The 16,760-nt window shown below is 55.1% G+C and overlaps 1 protein-coding gene across 1 annotated transcript in view; it reads right to left on the bottom strand.

The window, feature by feature from the left end:
• LOC128848301 (butyrophilin subfamily 1 member A1-like) overlaps window positions 1–16,760 on the bottom strand; it is a 41,265-nt gene that overhangs the window by 1,410 nt on the left and 23,095 nt on the right. The window contains exons 8-9 of the mRNA XM_054048213.1: window positions 14,755–14,781; window positions 12,630–12,656 (exon numbers count right to left, since the gene is read on the bottom strand). Of these exons, the coding sequence (XP_053904188.1) occupies window positions 12,630–12,656; window positions 14,755–14,781 (54 nt within the window). The remainder of the gene's footprint in view (window positions 1–12,629; window positions 12,657–14,754; window positions 14,782–16,760) is intronic.

Below are 16,760 nucleotides of genomic sequence, written 5' to 3'. Positions count from 1 at the left end.
CTGGGAAGGCAGGGGGGTAGAAGGAGAGGCTGGCACCAGGGGAAAAGGAGGGGATGGGAGAAGGCGTAGATAACAAGGGGAGGAAGAGGGGTGAGGGGTAGGGCAGGTGCCAGAGGGCCATGGGGGGGCAAAGGGTGGGGCAGACCCCGGGGGAAACAGGAGACTGAGAGAAGGGGCAGTCATCAAAGAGGTGAGGGGCATGATGGTAGGGGTGGGTGCCAGGAGGATGGGGGGCACAAGGGAATGGCTAGTCACCAGGAGGGATGTGGGGGCTGAGCAGAGGGGCAGATGTAAGGAGGAGAGACAGGAGAGGGGCGGGTACCAGGGGGCAGAGTGGGGGAAGGGAACAGGTGCACACAGGGGGGTAGAAAGTGGGGTGTGGAGATGTGGGCAACAGGGGGCAGGGGTGGGACCCAGAGGTTAGGAGAGGGTGTGGGGAGGGGTGGACACCAGGGGGACAGAGTTGGGGGGAATGAAGGTCTGACACCAGGGGCCCCAAAGTGGGTCAAGGGAAGGGGTTTTCACCAGGCAGGCAAAAGGCAAAGGAAGGGGCAGGCACCATGGAGGCAGATGGGGTGAGGGTAGAGATGGCCCTCAGCGGGGCAGAGGAAGAGTGAACAGACGGGGTACCAGGGCACTAGAGGGGGATGAGGGGTGCAGGTGTCAGGAAGGCAGAGGGGGCGACAGGAGTGGCGGGGGGAGAACTAAGGGGAAGGTGGCAGGGGGAGGGGGTACAAGGGAGGGGCAGGCACTGTGGCCAACAAGGGGCAAGAGGAGGTATTAAGGTTACAGAGGGTAAGGGAAGAGGTGGGTTCCTAAGGGGCAGGTGCTGGGGGACAGAGGGGGAAAGGATGGGGTAGGGAAAAGGAGGGAAGTGGGAGGTGAGCAGTGGGTGCTAGGAACTGGATGGTGTGAAAGCAGGGGGTAGGCACCAGGAAGGCAGGGAATGGGGGAAGTCATGGGTGATGGGGGCAGAGGATGGTGTGGGGGGGCACCAGGGAAGAAAGGGGCAAGAGGAGGGGCAGGTGATGGGAGATTCAGGGGGGTGAGCAGAAGGGCAGACACAAGGAGGTCTGAGGGGGGATGGGTGGGCACCAGGGGGCAGAGGGGTGAGGAGAGTGGCAGGGCAGGAGCCAGAGGGTAAGAGTGGGGCAAGAGGAGAGCTGGGCACAGGGGAGCGAGGGAAGGGGCGGGTGCCAGGGGAGCAGAGAGGATGTGGAGGGGGCAGGTGCCAGGAGCGCTGAGGGGAGTGAGAAGAGCAGAAGCCAAGACAACAGAGGAGGGTGAAAGATGGGGTGGGAACTAGGGGCAGATGGGGGTGAGGGTGAAAGATGGGGTGGGAACTAGGGGCAGATGGGGGTGAGGGGAGAGCTGGGATTCGTGAGCAGGGGGGAAAGAGGAGAGCAGAGGCCAGGGAGTAGGGGGAGTGAAGTGATGGGTTGGCACCAGGTGCAAAGAGTATTTTGAAGAGGGGGAAGGTGCCAGCCCAAGAGGGCAGGATGAGAAGGGGGTTGGGTTCCACGGGGGCAGAGGTAGGTGGAGGGCAGGGGCATGTGACAGGGCAGGGGGCACGTGACAAAGTGGGTGGAGAGGGGACCATGGGAGCAGAAAGGGGGTGAAGGGAAAGGGTGGCACAAAGTAGAGCAAGGGAGGATAGAAGTAGGGGCCAGGTGGGCACAGAGGTTGAGGGAAGGGAAAGGGAGGGGCAGAAGCTAGAGGCCAGAGGGCAATGAGGAGATTGGCAGGTGCCAGGGGGCAGAGAGGGGTGAAGGGGACAGGCCTGCATCTCTGTTGCTTTGGGGCCATGTGTGGTTGGTTTGTTACTAAGAGCAGGTCGGTGCCATCCCCACATACACCGGGGTGGAGCTGGGACTCTCCATACCAGTCGGCCCCATGGGCACCACCTTCCAGCCAGGCAAACCCCACAGCCGGCCCCTCCCCTCGCCAAGCCCAGCCCCTCCCCTAGGCCATGGGAAGTGGATCTGGGCTTGGTTCCTGGGTGGGGGCAGGACAGTGGGGGGATGGGCAGTGTGAGGATGCTTCGAGGTGTAACTGGGTAATCGGTGGAACAGGAGTCATTACTAATGAGGCCGGGGCAGTGGGGAGGGGAGGGGGCATTTCCCCACTTCCTGCCCCCTCCATCTGGGAGAAGCTGCACCAGGGTCCAGTCCCAGCTCACACCCGCGCAGCGCGTTTGCACTAGGGGTTTGCCCGGGGGCACCGACATGCTTGAGACAGTGCTGTGCAGAGGCCGTAACCCCTCCCCTCACTGGAGTTATGGGTCAATAATTACAGGGTCACTGGGGCAGGGGAGATGGACTTTGGGCTCCAAGTGGGACATGACCCACTGGGCTGCAGAGTCATTCTCACTCCCATCCTCTGGCCGGGGGCCCATGGGAGTGTTTAGACACAGGGGGTGTCTTCAGCAGGAGAGATTGAGAGAACCCCATTTCAGACACCCGGAGCCCAGCGGTTCCAGCCCTCACCTGAGGCGGGGGAGACCCACATTCTAATTCCTGCCCCACATCACACGGGGGGATTGAACCTGGGGCTGCCAGCTGAGGGCCCAGCCACTGGGCTAAAGGCTAGAAGGGAAGCAGTGGCACCTTCTTCTGGTCACTCAAACTAGTCAGCAAACTCAACATGGTTTTGCAAAGTTTCAGTCGATCCAAAATAATATTTTGCAGCAAATAAACTATTTGTCCAAAACATTTCACCCAGCTCCACTTCAAACCTGTCTGAGCAACTTAGGAGCCCAAATCCCAGTGACTTGCAATGAGTGACTGTCAACATCCCCAGCAATGCAGAGTTACAGGCTCAGGACATCAGTTATGAAACACCGCAGAGCTGCCGTTAAATTTTCCCTGGGTAAGAAAATTCCCCACCCCGCCCAGCTCCTGATCTGACCCCAAAAATCAGGCTGAAAATGGAGTCGCAGCTCCAGCCTGAACTCTCTGCTCAGAGCGATTTGTCCCCTGGACTCTGCAAGCAGCACAGACCCTCTGCAGCTGCACCTGGTCCCAGAGACCGTCTCAGAGCCCCAGGGGCTCAGGTGACTGTGAGTAGTCTCATAAGATGGGGCTGCCTCCAGGAGCAAGGACGGAGAGACTGGCCTGGTTTCTCAGAACACTTGGGGAACAGGGGAGTCCCAGATTATTAGAGACACACTGCCATGGGGAAGTCAGGCCCAGGACTGTGGGAACCCCATTTTGGGCTGGGAAGAGTGACCCCTCCAGGGTTAATTTGTTTTGACTACACGAAAAAGGGACACATAAATGGATGCTGCCCTACAAGAACTTTGGATTTTGGATAGAGGGGATTGGGGATGTTGCTATGGGGCAGTGAGAGTTTCTAGTACTGGGTAAAATGGGTAGCTAAGAAAGCAGGCCTTGGGGTATAAGCTTCAGAGGGAGAGGCCAGCCATGGGTTTCAGACGTCCCTCTGCTCACCAGGGATACCTTAGCCTCACTCCCAGATTCAAAGCTTGGGAACTGGGGGTGTTTGAGTAGCTTCCTCCAGGAGCCTGAAAGGGACTCCCTTGGAAAATGATCCAACCAGCAGCTCTAGGGGACAGCAGGTTCTCTGGGCCAGGGGAGCCAAGGCAGAAGCTAAATGTGATTCAGCATTTCTGGTGGTCCCAGGAGAGGGGTGTGACTAGAGCTCTGAGAGGGCTATTGAACAGCTCTGTAATTTGTAGGCCCAGGTGCAGGTTTTGTTACTGAAACCGGTCAAGCAACAGGAGCAAACCCAGTGACCAGAAGACAGGCAGAAGGAGCTACTCGCAGACAGGGCCGGTTCTAGGCACCAGCAAAGCAAGCAGGTGCTTGGGGCGGCACATTTGCAGGGGCAGCAGGGATCCAGCCTGGGAGCTGAGAACCAACAGGGGGCCCTGGGAGCTGTAGTTGCTTGGTTAGCTCCCTGCCTATAGAGCCAGCCCTGGAGCAGGGAAAGAACTACATTTCCCAGCATTCCCTTGACAGGAAAGGGAAGGGGAGGGAGGGAGGTAGCCAGCCGAGACCTCATGTTGCAGCTCACTGCTAGACCAGGGTAGCATTGTGAATGGTAGGGATACCATATTTTAACATTTAAAAAAGAGGACACTCCACGGGGGAGGAGCCCCACCACACCCCTATCCATCCCCTCCCACTCTCCACCCCCTGAATGCCCCCCACAGAACCCCCAATCCTGGACCTTTTGAGAGTTTTACAAATTCCTCCCGGATGGCTATTTAAAACACAAAAACCTGGACTTGTCCGTGAAAATACGGACATATGGTAGGTAACCCTAGAACGGGGAACAAGTATGCCCAAGGAGTAGAAGGCTTTGGCCCAGGTATCTCTTTTAGAAGACATCCTTAGACTGGATTAGGGATACTGGTGTGACCCCACCTTGCAGCCCCCAAAGAAAGAATTGGATGGACTAAATAGACAGTGCCCCTCTTTTTTTCTGAAGCCTAGCAAGGGAGGTACGTGGATCCCACTAGAATTTAAAATGAAAAGTAAGGGAGGGGAGGCTCAACTAGAGGACCTGGGCAGCTTTAGATAGAGTACCAGGCACGTAGGAGTATTTCCACTTCTGAGCCATGGAAGCAGAAATTGACTTTTCCTTTCCAGATTTAGCTAATATTCAGAAAGGGAATCTAGCACCTGCCTTCCAGATTTGAATACCCTCAAAATTCAGGAGTGCTCAAGCTCAATTTAGGCAGCTGTTATTTCATTTCTCCCAAATCAAATATACTGATCCACTGTAACTTGCTGTAGAAAAAGTAGGATACAATTGAGCAAGAAATGCTTCCCAGTGGTTATTAGGACTGGAATTGCTATTTTCAACAGCCATTGCCATTTTTTAAAAGTTTTATTTGTTTAAAAGGAAGACAGTGATAGTGCATTGGCAAATTCCCCATAGAAACAAAGAGTGGAACAAAAGAATAATAAAGGCACCTCAACTTTTCCTCATTTATGTAGGACAGTCTCATAATATGCATCCAGATATCCTCCAATCACATAAGCTGAAAATTGTTCTACCTTACTGCAGTTCTGTAACCATATGAGAATCAATCCTGTCTGAGTTCTGTGCACATCCAAAATTCCTGCTTAATGACCCAGCCTGGGAGCGAGTTACCAGTGACTCACGGCTGGGGCAGCAGGAAGGTGCAGTTTGGGGGGGAGGGCCCAGGGCTGGGGCCGCAGGGGGTGTGGGTGGGGGAGCCCAGGGCTGGGGCGGCAGCGGGTGCGGGGGAGAGCCCAGGGCTGGCATGGTGGGCAGCCAAAAATTTTTTTGCTTGGGACAGCAAAAAACCTAGAGCCGGCCCTGCTCGCAGAGCAGGAGAGAAGCCACCAAGTTTTGGCTACAGAGAGCAAACAGCTCAAGACTCTGAAAAAGAAACAGGGCATTTGGCAGAAGAAATTCTGCTCTAGCTCCCAAGAAGCCCAGCTGTTGAAGATTAAGCTCCAGCCAAGGACTGATGAGATTATTCAAATGCAGGAGAAACTCAAAGCTGCTGAATGTACCAAGTGCCAGGCACCACCCCACAGTGAGGAAGCGGCAGTTGGAATTGCTAATACCCCTGGATAAGAAACCCTGGCCCTATAGGAGAAGCAGCACCTGGAGACCGGAATAGTTCAGCCAAGAGAGGTGCAAAGCAACAGGGAAATGGGGAACAACAGTCTCAAGGCAGCCAAGTTGCAGGCAGCCAAGGTAGAAAATGAGCCATGCAAGAGGAAAGTTACCCAGGAGCCAAAACTGAAAGGGCTTGAACAAGCCCTAGGCCTTGTGAAGGAGGGGCCCAGAAAGGGCTACAGGATGTGAGTGGTGTGGCTGGGAAACTAGAGCAGGGTTTGCTGGGACACAGAAGCCTTCCATGCCGGTCAGAAGGAAGAAATCTGGAGAACTTGAAACATAGGGTGTCTGCAACTGAGCTGGGAGGGGAGATTCCCAGCTCATGTAAACGTACCTGCACTAACTCTGCTCAGGCTAGCACGCTGAAGGTAGCAGTGTAGCCCGGCTAGGAAGGGCAGCTCTGGCCAGCTGCCTGAGTACATACCAAGGGGGCTGTGTGGGTTTCTACTCAGATGGTTAGCTGAAGCTGCCACCTGTGCTACCCTGGCCACATGGCTATTTTTAGGTGCTAGCTCAGCTACGTCTACATGAGCTGGGAATCACATCTCTTAGATCAAATGTAGATGTTTCCTAATAGAGGAGAAGGAACAACTCCTGGAATAAGTGAAAGAACTAGACAGACAAAAGCTGAGGGCTCAGGAGAGGGCAGAGGTGCAGGCTGAGGGCTCTGGTGTGTGCGATAAGAGAGAGCCTAGCAATAAATCACCAGGAGGCTGAATTTACACAGGGGAGTGCAGTGATGCTGTGGGTGTCCTGGGAGGCTTTTTAGGGGAACAAGTGGATCACGCACTGAAGGGCTGGATGTCGACAGGCACAGATACAGAGGTGCTGGCTACAAAGGAAGCTGCACTAGTGGCTGTGTCCTCTACAGCGACCCAACAAACCCACCCACTAATGGACTGGGAAGAGCTAGAAGAAAAGGTTGCTGCAGCTGAGGGGAGCAGGGCAGACGGCCTTGCACAGCTGAGCACCCTCCAGGGCCAAAGGCTGAGGCCCTGCAGGAGCTAGAGGAGATGCGCTGACAAGGGACTGGATCTCAGCCCAAGCCATCCAACAGGGACAGGAGCTCTGGAAGGAGCCAGTCTCAGCACTGGAAGGTGACTGGAGAACAGCAGTGTTTGTTGTGGAAGATGGACTGTCTGAAGTGGGGATTCCACCTGCTGGAGGGAAAAGCCACCATAAAAACACACGTCCAAGAGGAAGTTGAAATAGAAAAGGAAGAGACTGGGGACTTCTCCCCGCAGAGACCTGAAAGAACAACACAAAGCCCAAACCAGAGCTGGGCTAAACCAAAGTCCATCCTACAGGAAAAGGGGAGGAGCAGAAAGGCACTTTCCCAGCTGCTAACATTACACCCAGCCATGTGGACAGAAGAGGATCTGAAATGTGCTCCCAGAGCTCATTTACTGAAGGCTGCAGGAAAAAAAAGTTGTGCTCAGTAATAATTAGAGATGCTAATAAGGAGCTATCTGAATGAAAGACAAACTTAACTCCAAAGGGCACATGTGTGAGTGTGTCCTGGGAGGCAGCTGTTGGAGGGACCTTGTAGCTACCTGGGGCTGTGTGTTACAGACCTTATTTAAGCAAACCTCAGCCATACCTGGCAGAGCATTAAAGGGTCTTGTGATGAGCACATCTGGTGTGTATCTGGCTCCGGGGGAAGCTCTGTAGCCAGCTCGTATCTGTTACAGCAGCATGACGGCAATGGTGGAAGCCTGGTGCTATTGCCTACTTCTGCTATGGCCAGAGGGCCTGACTTACAGAGTACAAGTTCTTCTGAACTACGCCATGCTGAAGACTATGGGGGATTTTACCCATCACATGAGCTACCCAGGACTGTGGGGAACACAACTCCTGGTCTCTTCATTTTTTCACAGTTCAGTGACGAGAATAAAAATATGGCCAAGAGCCTTGTAGGTTTCCTGGTGGCAGAAGGGCAGGAATTTCCCCCTGGCTGTAGAACATCACCAAGTGTTAGCCACGATCAAGCCTGCCTTCAGGCAGACCGGGGGAAGGGAGGTCATGGGGGCCGGCCCTTTAAGGGGAGTCAGGGACCAGCCTACCTGTGACAGGATCCTGTAAGGGAGAACCAGCCAACCCAGCCCCACCTGGAAGTAATTAAATCCCTAGGTGGCTGGTTGGCAGCTAAACAGCTAATGAGCCTGATAAAGGGTTACCAGGGCTCAGCTGAAGGGATCCCAGAAACAGGAAGCTTCTGAGGAGAGGGGATCCCAGGAGAGGTCACAGAGCAAGGACCCGGGAAGGGTGTGCCTGGAAAGAGGAGCTCCTCTAAGGGGGAGGATCTGCCAAAGACAACATTGATAGAAACAGCAGCTGTATGAGGACAGAGGCCTCGGGGTGAGAGCTGCAGGGAACAAAGGTACAGACTGAACTGAACCCGGCTCCAGGAAGGAGGGCTGGGGGCTCCTTACTCAGGAGAGTGAGGACCTTGAATTAGAGCGAGAGGCTGGAGCAGAGTGAAGGAAAAGATTTTATTTTTGGGTTTACTTGGACTCAGTGTGGACCCCAGCAGGGGACTTTTGTCTCAGACCTTTTGGACTGTGTAGAGCAGTTTAAGGAGGGCAGAAGAGAGTAAACTGAGGCAGGGCAGTTGCAGGGCCACCCAGAACCAGCTGAAGGGGAACTTGGTGATGCCACCCCATGATGAGTCTGCACAACTGGCTCCCATTTAACAGAACTGCTGCCCATTCCCCAGGCAGACAGAGCCTCACTCTCTCTAGTCTGTCTGCTTGGGCCCAATGGAGCCTGCATCCCTGAGTGAGAACCTGGAACCACTGAGCACAGGGTGGTGCCTCCCACCTAACTCCTGGCCTCCCCATCCCAGCTCCCAGGCTGTTCCCTCTTCCCTGCAGCTGTCTCTGAGCCTGCTGCCCCTGCCTTGCCCTGTGCCTTGGGGATACTGAGCCCCCTGATGGCTGGATATTGAACTGGGGGTGACCCAGGGCCCAGCATGGAGCCAGCAGGGTCACTACAATACTCTGTCAGACCCAGCCAGACAGGCCCAAGGGTGCACTGGAATCCTTGCACCATCTCAGTGTTTGCTGCTTTCCTTGCTGGGCCTTGTCTGCACTCAGACCGGGAGCCCTTTGGGGCCGGCAGCCCCTTGTTCTGTCTCTGCAGTGCCTGGCTCTCACATGGGCACTAGATCAATAATAATGCTCACTGCCCAGCCCCTAAGGGCTGTGTGACAGCACGGTGCCTTCCCCATTGCACACGGGGACCCTAGGGTACAGGGAGCCCTAGTTACTGACCCACACATTCACCCAGCGACTCGCCCGAGCTGCTGGACGCAGGTCCCTGGGATCAGAGCGCGGGCAGTCGAGTGGCACTGACCGTTCGGGGCTGCTGGGGTGGGTGGAAGGAAAGGGTTAATCCCATAAGGGTGGTGCTTTGCTGCCTGGCCCTGGCTGGTCTCTGCCCTCTGGGTGCAGCACAGGGCGTGTCTCTGAGCAGATCCCTGCCCACTCACCCGGCCATTTGTCCCAGGCACAGAGAACCCAGGTGCAGAGGGAAGGAGCAGCCCCAGCAGTGTCGCATTGGCCCTGGCACGTGCTGAGGCTGTGAGCGCAGCAGCAGAGGCAGCGGCAGAGAGAGGGGGCTCAGCCACTCAGAGCACCAGGGTCCCCACCTGCAGGGGAGGGGTCAGCGCTGGGACAACAGGCCGGGCTGGGAGCTCTGGCAGCGAGTGCGGTGCCAGCACCGATGGCCCTGTTGGAGACCCTGGGCCTGGCCAGCCGGGAGCAGCCAGCGAGTGACTCAGGGCCTGGGACCCTGCCCAGGACAGGGCAGCTGGGGAGGCAGGAGGCTCCCCAGGGGCTGGAGATTGCCTAGAATGAGGCTTTGAGGAGATGGGCTCAGGATCCTGACGGGCTCAGGGGCCAGGGGTGTGGAATGGCCCAGAGAGCCCAGCCTTGCCCAGGGCCCCATGGCCATAGACTGCGCTGGGCTGCAGGCAGCAAGGGCAGGGAAGGAAGCAGGGCTGGCAATGGCAGGGGTCTGAAATAATCCAGAAGGAGCATTTGGCCTTCCTGACTCTAGCTTTGCCCTGCCATTCTGTCCTGATCGCTGCCACCAACTCCTCCTCCTCTAGGGTTACCACACGTCTGGCTTTTCCCGGACATATCCGGCTTTTTGGGCCTCAAATCCCCGTCCAGGAGGAAATCCCAAAAAGCTGGACATGTCCGGGAAAATAGGGAGGGAGGGGCCAGCAGTGCTCGGCCAGGGGCTGGGGCTGCTGGGGCTGGCGGTGCTTGGCTGGGGGTGCAGGGCCTGCTGGGGCGTGCGGGGCTGGGGGCCGGGCCGGGGCCAGCGGTGCGGGTCCGGCGGTGCTCTGCCGGGGCCGCTGGGTCCGGCGGTGCTCTGCCGGGGCCGCTGGGTCCGGCGGTGCTCTGCCGGGGGCCGGGGGCCAGTGCCCCAGGGCCCGAGCCGAGCCGGGCGGGAGACGCCGGGGCCAGAGCCTCTTGGCCTGGGCCGGCCGGCCGCCAGAGGGAGCCGCTCGGCCGGGAGGGCCGGACTGGGCCATGCCGCGCCCCGCCCCAGCCCCAGCCCCAGCTTACCTGCTGCCTCCCTGTTTCAGGCTTCCCGCGAACATTTGATTCGCGGGAAGCAGGGGAGGGAGAGGAGTAGGGGGCGGAGCGTTCAGGGGAGGGGACAGAGTTGGGGCGGGGACTTTGGGGAAGGGGCGGAGTTGGGTCGGGGCTGGGGGTGGGGAAGGGGCGGAGTTGGGGTGGGGCCAGGGCCCCGTGGAGTGTCCTCCTTTTTTTAAATTAAATTATGGTAACCCTATCCTCCTCCTCACTCTGGCCCACCACATAAACAACAATGGCTCACGTTTTAGGTTCTTTTGCAAAAAATTATCTAAGTACACCTCTACCTCAATATAATGCTGTCCTCGGGAGCCAAAAAATCTTACCGCATTATAGGTGAAACCGCGTTATATTGAACTCGCTTTGATCCACCAGAGTGCGCAGCCCTGCCCCCCCCCCCGGAGCACTGCTTTACCGTGTTATATCCAAATTTGTGTTATATCGGGTGGTGTTATATCGAGGTAGAGGTGTATATGAATGTGCCAATGGACGTTCTATAGTATCTCTGTCTACCTTCCTGAGCTGGGGTGTCTATGACTTTGCTAAATGTGTTAATAAACTGTTTGTAAAGCTTAAAGAGTTCCAAGAGTGTGAGTGGTGCAGCTGTGCACAGCGGGGTTCCAAATTATGTTATGATTTAAATAATACTGCTCCTGATCTTGGGACAAAACCGGTCAACCCTCAAAGTGACAACTACAAATTCATAAGTAATCCGTATAATCAATATAGAATCTCTAGATCGGGCTACAGGCCCTCTCACATCCACTTCCGTCCCCTTCACTGGCTCCACTCCTTGTCCACACCCCCAGGCTCTGCCCTGCCCACCCCTCAACTGATACCTCCTGCTGCTCCCCCACTACCAGCCCCACTCACCCTCCTTTTCCCTTTGTTCCCTTCTCCCACCAGCTCCCGCTACACCCCGAACAAACTCCCTGCTGCTGAGCATCATCCAACCACCTCCTCCTCCTTCCTGCCTCAGAACCCCCTGCTCTCACCCGGCTTCCCAGCTCCGACTGCTCCCCCCCCCCTCCTGTGCTGCTTTAATTCACACACTCAGGCACTGGGCACTAGCACAGTGCATATGTGCAAGGTCCATATCCTATGGTGGTACATGAGACCCAAGCTCTGTGACAGTCTCCTGGCCTTACGGGGCTCTGCTCCCCAAGCCCTCCCCTGTCACTGCCCCTCCCTGGCCAGTCCAGTGTCCTGTCTGTTACTGGAGTAGTGAACGGATGCTCTTGTGGTTAAAGTGCTGACCTAGGAACCAGCAGATCTAGACCTAACTTTGCCACAGCAGGGGGTAGTCAGGGCTTGTGGTCCCTGGGAGGGGACCTGATGGGAGGCTTCTCCTCTTTCCCTTGGAAGCAGATGTGAAAGTAACTTAAATTTCTTACAGGTACTGTCCTATGGCAACCGCCCCTTGGGGAGGGGGCTCAGGGCAGGAGCTTGGGGCAGCACCACCTAGGGACTGTGTGTGCTGGCTCGGGCTGGGGCCTCACCCCTCTGCCCCTGGTTGTCTGGCGCTGGGGCCGTGGGTCATGGGGGTGGTGGTTTGGGCTCCTGTGGGGGAGGAGGATAGAAGGGGAGGGAGCAGGCAGAAGGGGAGGGAGCAGGCAGAAGGGGAGGGATGGGCCGCCCACACCACCCATGCCCATCACCGCCCAGTGTTACCCTGCCGGCAGCATCCAGAGACCTGCCCCCAGCCGGCCAATCTCTTACTGGTGCACTGCACCGGGGCACCCCGGCTTACTTTCACCTTGGCTTGGAAGTAACTTTAAGGACTTGTCTACATGGGGAAAAGCCCTGGGTAGCTAGTGCAGAACAGCTAATCAGCACTAGCTGCCTGTGCAGACACTCTTATTCTATGCTGAGTGCCCTTGTATGCTTTGGGTTAATACACATTGGAAGAATACAAGTGCAGAATATTCCACACTAGCTACTCTGGGCTCTTCCCCATGAATTCCCTATGCTGAGAAACCCTAAGTGTGGGGACAGGAAGTTTAAATTCCTTGTTCCTCACCCCAGCAACCCTTCTAGAGCCACCAGCTGCCCCTCTGCCCTCCATCCACTCTGCCATTGCATCCAGCAGGGTTGGAGAAGCTCATCGGCTGGATGTTTCTGACAAAAAATGGCCAGTATTGAAATAAACAATGTAGTAACTAGAGGCTATAAAATAGCAACAGAGAGCAGTTAACCAATTATCTGTTTGCACCAGCTCCCTCCTGCCCCCAGCAGGTACCCTAGCGGGGGTGTGAATAACCAAGCTCCTCAAAGTTTCACACAGACAATCACATTTTGCCCGACCCCTTAGATACCGTGAGAACTGTAAGAGGACTGAGCAGGGACCGAGTATCCCAGAGGAATGGGACTGAGAGTGACAGCGGGAGTATCAGCGTTAGTTACCTGCGTATCCTTGGGCTCTGGTGAGTCCTGAAATAATCAGAAATGAGAATTTACACAAACGAAATGCAGACTCAGCAAGTCACAGACTGTGAAAAACAAACCACACAACTAGAAACAGCTTACCTAGTGCTGCCAGAGGGACCATGGGAACGAGAGGAGAGAAAAGGGAAAAAAGAACATAAATGAATCAACAGGAGAGATTCTCTGGAACAAAAGTGCCCAGTTCTAACCCCACATTACATTGGCTTCAGTGGGAATTTTGCCTGAGTAAGAACAGCAGGATTGGGCTCCTAATCACTAACTATGACTTCTCCTTTATTGCATCTGATCCTGCAAAGCCTTCCCCCAGAAATCAATGGGGCTGCACCTGTCAGGATCACTCATGTGAGTCAGGGGGGGCAGATGGGGCCATTAGAATCATAGAATATCAGGGTTGGAAGGGACCTCAGGAGGTCATCTAGTCCAACCCCCTGCTCAAAGCAGGACCAATTCCCAACTAAATCATCCCAGCCAGGGCTTTGTCAAGCCCGACCTTAAAAACCTCTAAGGAAGGAGATTCCACCACCTCCCTAGGTAACCCATTCTAGTGCTTCACCGCCCTCCTAGTGAAATAGCTTTTCCTAATATCCAACCTAAACCTCCCCCACTGCAACTTGAGACCATTACTCCTTGCTCTGTCATCCGCTACCACTGAGAACAGTCTAGATCTATCCTCTTTGGAACCCCTTTCAGGAAGTTGAAAGCAGCTATCAAATCCCCCCTCATTCTTCTCTTCTGCAGACTAAACAATCCCAGTTTCCTCAGCCTCTCCTCATAAGTCATGTGCTCCAGCCCCCTAATCATTTTTGTTGCCCTCCGCTGGACTCTTTCCAATTTTTCCACATCCTTTTTGTAGTGTGGGGCCCAAACCTGGACACAGTATTCCAGATGAGGCCTCACCAATGTTGAATAGAGGGGAATGATCACGTCCCTCGATCTGCTGGAAATGCCCTTACTTATACATCCCAAAATGCCGTTAGCCTTCTTGGCAACAAGGGCACGCTGTCGACTCATATCTAGCTTCTCATCCACTGTAACCCCTAGGTCCTTTTCTAATAATGGAGATATCCTAACTCCTAGAACTGGAAGGGACCTTGAAAGGTCATCGAGTCCAGCCCCCTGCCTTCACTAACAGGACCAAGTACTGATTTTGCCCCAGATCCCTAAGTGGCCCCCTCAAGGATTGAACTCACAGATAAGGGGCCCGGTTCTTTCCCCTGCTCTGGTCACTGTGTGCTGGGATGGTGCAGACTGGAACCAGGCCCTGGACATCAGAGAATTCCCCTGCCATAGGGAGAGCCCAGCTGGGGTAAAGCAGCATAGCTGGCTCCTGTGTCAACTGCCCCCCCACCATCCCGGTATAGGGGGGTGTCAGGGCTGGGAGGAGGTGTGCTGGGGCAGAGTAGAGCAGAGCACATCACCAATTCTCAGGGACCACAGCCAGCTGGAGCGAATTAGAGCAGCCCCAGGGGCAGCCTGAGACCAGGGAGCCATAACCAGCTCCCGCCCTGCCCCCATCCCAGGCAGGTCCTGGCCAAGCAGAGAACCTGGGCCTGCAGCTCAAAGAACTCTTCCTTCGTAAGTGTCTCCATCATCTGGGTGATGCTGGGTGACCCCAAGGGTTGATGAGTCCCTGCAACTCCTGCCAGCTTCAGTGGGATAAGACCCATGTGCCTGATCCTACAGCTGCTGTGTGTGTAAGCCAACAGGGCCCAATCCTGCTCCAAGGATACCTATGGGTGCAGGAGAACATCCATGGAGAGCTCACCGGGCTGGGCCCTATTGGTATAAAAGAATAATTGTTCTTATTACAGGGTCTCTCAAGTGTCAGTAAGTGATGTTTGTTTGTTTGCTTTTTAAGGGTATTTCCAAGGGTTAATGTTGTGAAAAATAAAACTGTTAATATTCATATTTCAATACCAAAAATTTCCCATCCATTATGTCTAGATAATATCTGGATTGCCCCTTGTTGTGTAGGTTTCCTGTCTCAGTAACACATTCATTTTTTACACTAACACGTCTTTGCACACACAGCTCTGAGTGTTCTTTTTCCAATTTAAAGCATAATCAAAACTAGTACAAATGCCCTTACCTTTCGCTGCCTCGTATTCCACTGGAAAGTAAAAGACAGCGGGAGTTAATGTTGAGTCTCAAAACTTAATGGGTAACAGTCAAGCTAAAACAAATGTCTCCCTCACTGGTGATACAAGTGTTTTGGAAGATTTGTCCATAAGGCACTAAGCAGAGCAAAGCACAAGAGCCGGCTTCTTATGGGCGAATGGACTGAAGCTGTCCTGCCCCATCTGCTATATCTACTATGTTATAAACCTCAGATACTTGACAGGTAAACCTGGCCCAGAGAGCAGGGATTCCTGGCACCATGTCATTACTCGTCTTTGGCCGTGCTAGACTGTTCCCTGCAACCCACCACCCACCTGCCCCTCTTCGTCCCCCATCTTCTACACACACACACACACACACACACCTTTAAGCCACACCCTGGGCCATAACTCCAGTCTCCTGCCCCACTGCACATTGTTATTTGCATTCCAGTAGCATCTACAGGTCGCACTCAGAGCTGGGCCCCACTGAGCTGGGTCCTGTACACACACACACAGGGCTGGGACCCACTGGGCTACATCCTGTATGCACACACAGTGCCAGGCCCCAGCTGCTAGGACCTGTACACACACACTCAGGGTCAGGCCCACCACGTTCCCAGCCAGGAGAGATTCCAGGGGTCGCAGCACAGCTGGGTTTGGAGGAGGGATTGAAGAGAGAAGGGGGCAGCTTTACTAATACTTTACTAATGGAGTGTTTTTCATGGAGTGGGAAGGGGGAGAAAACACTGAAGTGTTTAAGGGAGAAGCAGACAGGCTGGTGACCCAGGCTGTGGGTGACCAGACACCCCAATATTATCAGGACCGTCCCAATATTAGGGGCTTTGTCTTATATATACAACTATACCCCGCCCTCGCCCCCCCCTTCCCTCCCCCTCCCTGCACACACAAAATATGTCCAGTTTTTTCACACTTACTATCTGGTCACCCTACCCAGTACCCAGGCTGCCAGGAGAAAAACAAAATAAAAAGCCCAGTAGCAGTACAGCTCCCCCTGGAAGTGGTGCCGAGGGTGCTGGCCCCAAGCGCGAACCCCTGGAACTGGCCATCGCGAGCAAGGGGAAGGCAGCGCCAATCACTCAGACAGGATGGGACTAAATGTTGAGTTGAGAGGCCTAAAGGCAAAGACAAGGAGTTTGTGCTGGAGCGGTGCTGGAGAGGGCCTCAATGGAACTAAGTGGTGGATGTGGCAGAAGAGACAAGCCTGAGGGCTGAGCCTAGCAGCCGTCCTTTGGATGCAGCTGAGGGGACAAAGCAGCTGGCATCAAGGCCGGGCAGGAGGAGATCACAGCAGTGGAGGTGTGAGGTGATGAGATGAACGAGAGCCTGGGCTGTTGGGACAGACACAAGAGGCTGTATCTGTGACGTGTTATACAGGCAGGAGCAGGGAGACTGGGGTGAGGTCAGGACATGCAGCCCAGCAAGAGGCTGAGTCAGAGACGATGCCCAGATTTCCGGCCTGAGTGACTGGAGATGTTGTTAGGATGCCCAACACTGTACTTAAAAAATACAGGACAGATTTTTTTCTGGCCACCCCCAACCCAGGCCTACATCATGGAGTGGCTCTCCCAGCCAGGGCAGGGGAAATAACCCTGGTCCCCTCCCATAAGGAGCCACCTCGAGCCAGACTCCAGGCCTCCCACTCCACTTTGGGCTCCCTGCAGCCAGCTCAGGCCTCACACCCCACGTCAGGACCACAATCCCTAGCCCACAGAAGGGGCAGATATCCTGGTACCTAGCTTGGGGCAGCCCAGTGTGCAGGATGGGAGGCAGGGAGGGAGGGAGAGCTGTCACAGCCCCCAGGCTCGTGGTGTTATCCAAAGAGATGAAGAAACTAGGAAGTGGGGTGGGCTATGAGCGGCCGGAAGAGCTTTGACCTTAAGTTACCCTCTGGCCATCGACGAGGAGGAGTTGTCAGACAGGCTGAGATGTGGGATGGGATGCCCGGGAACAGTATTTAGCAGAGCAAGAG

Source organism: Malaclemys terrapin, chromosome 13 (assembly GCF_027887155.1).
Source record: "Malaclemys terrapin pileata isolate rMalTer1 chromosome 13, rMalTer1.hap1, whole genome shotgun sequence".
Lineage (NCBI taxonomy): Eukaryota > Metazoa > Chordata > Testudines > Emydidae > Malaclemys > Malaclemys terrapin.
The sequence above is the reverse complement of the archived record's forward strand: the minus strand, read 5'-3'. Positions and strand labels throughout refer to the sequence as shown.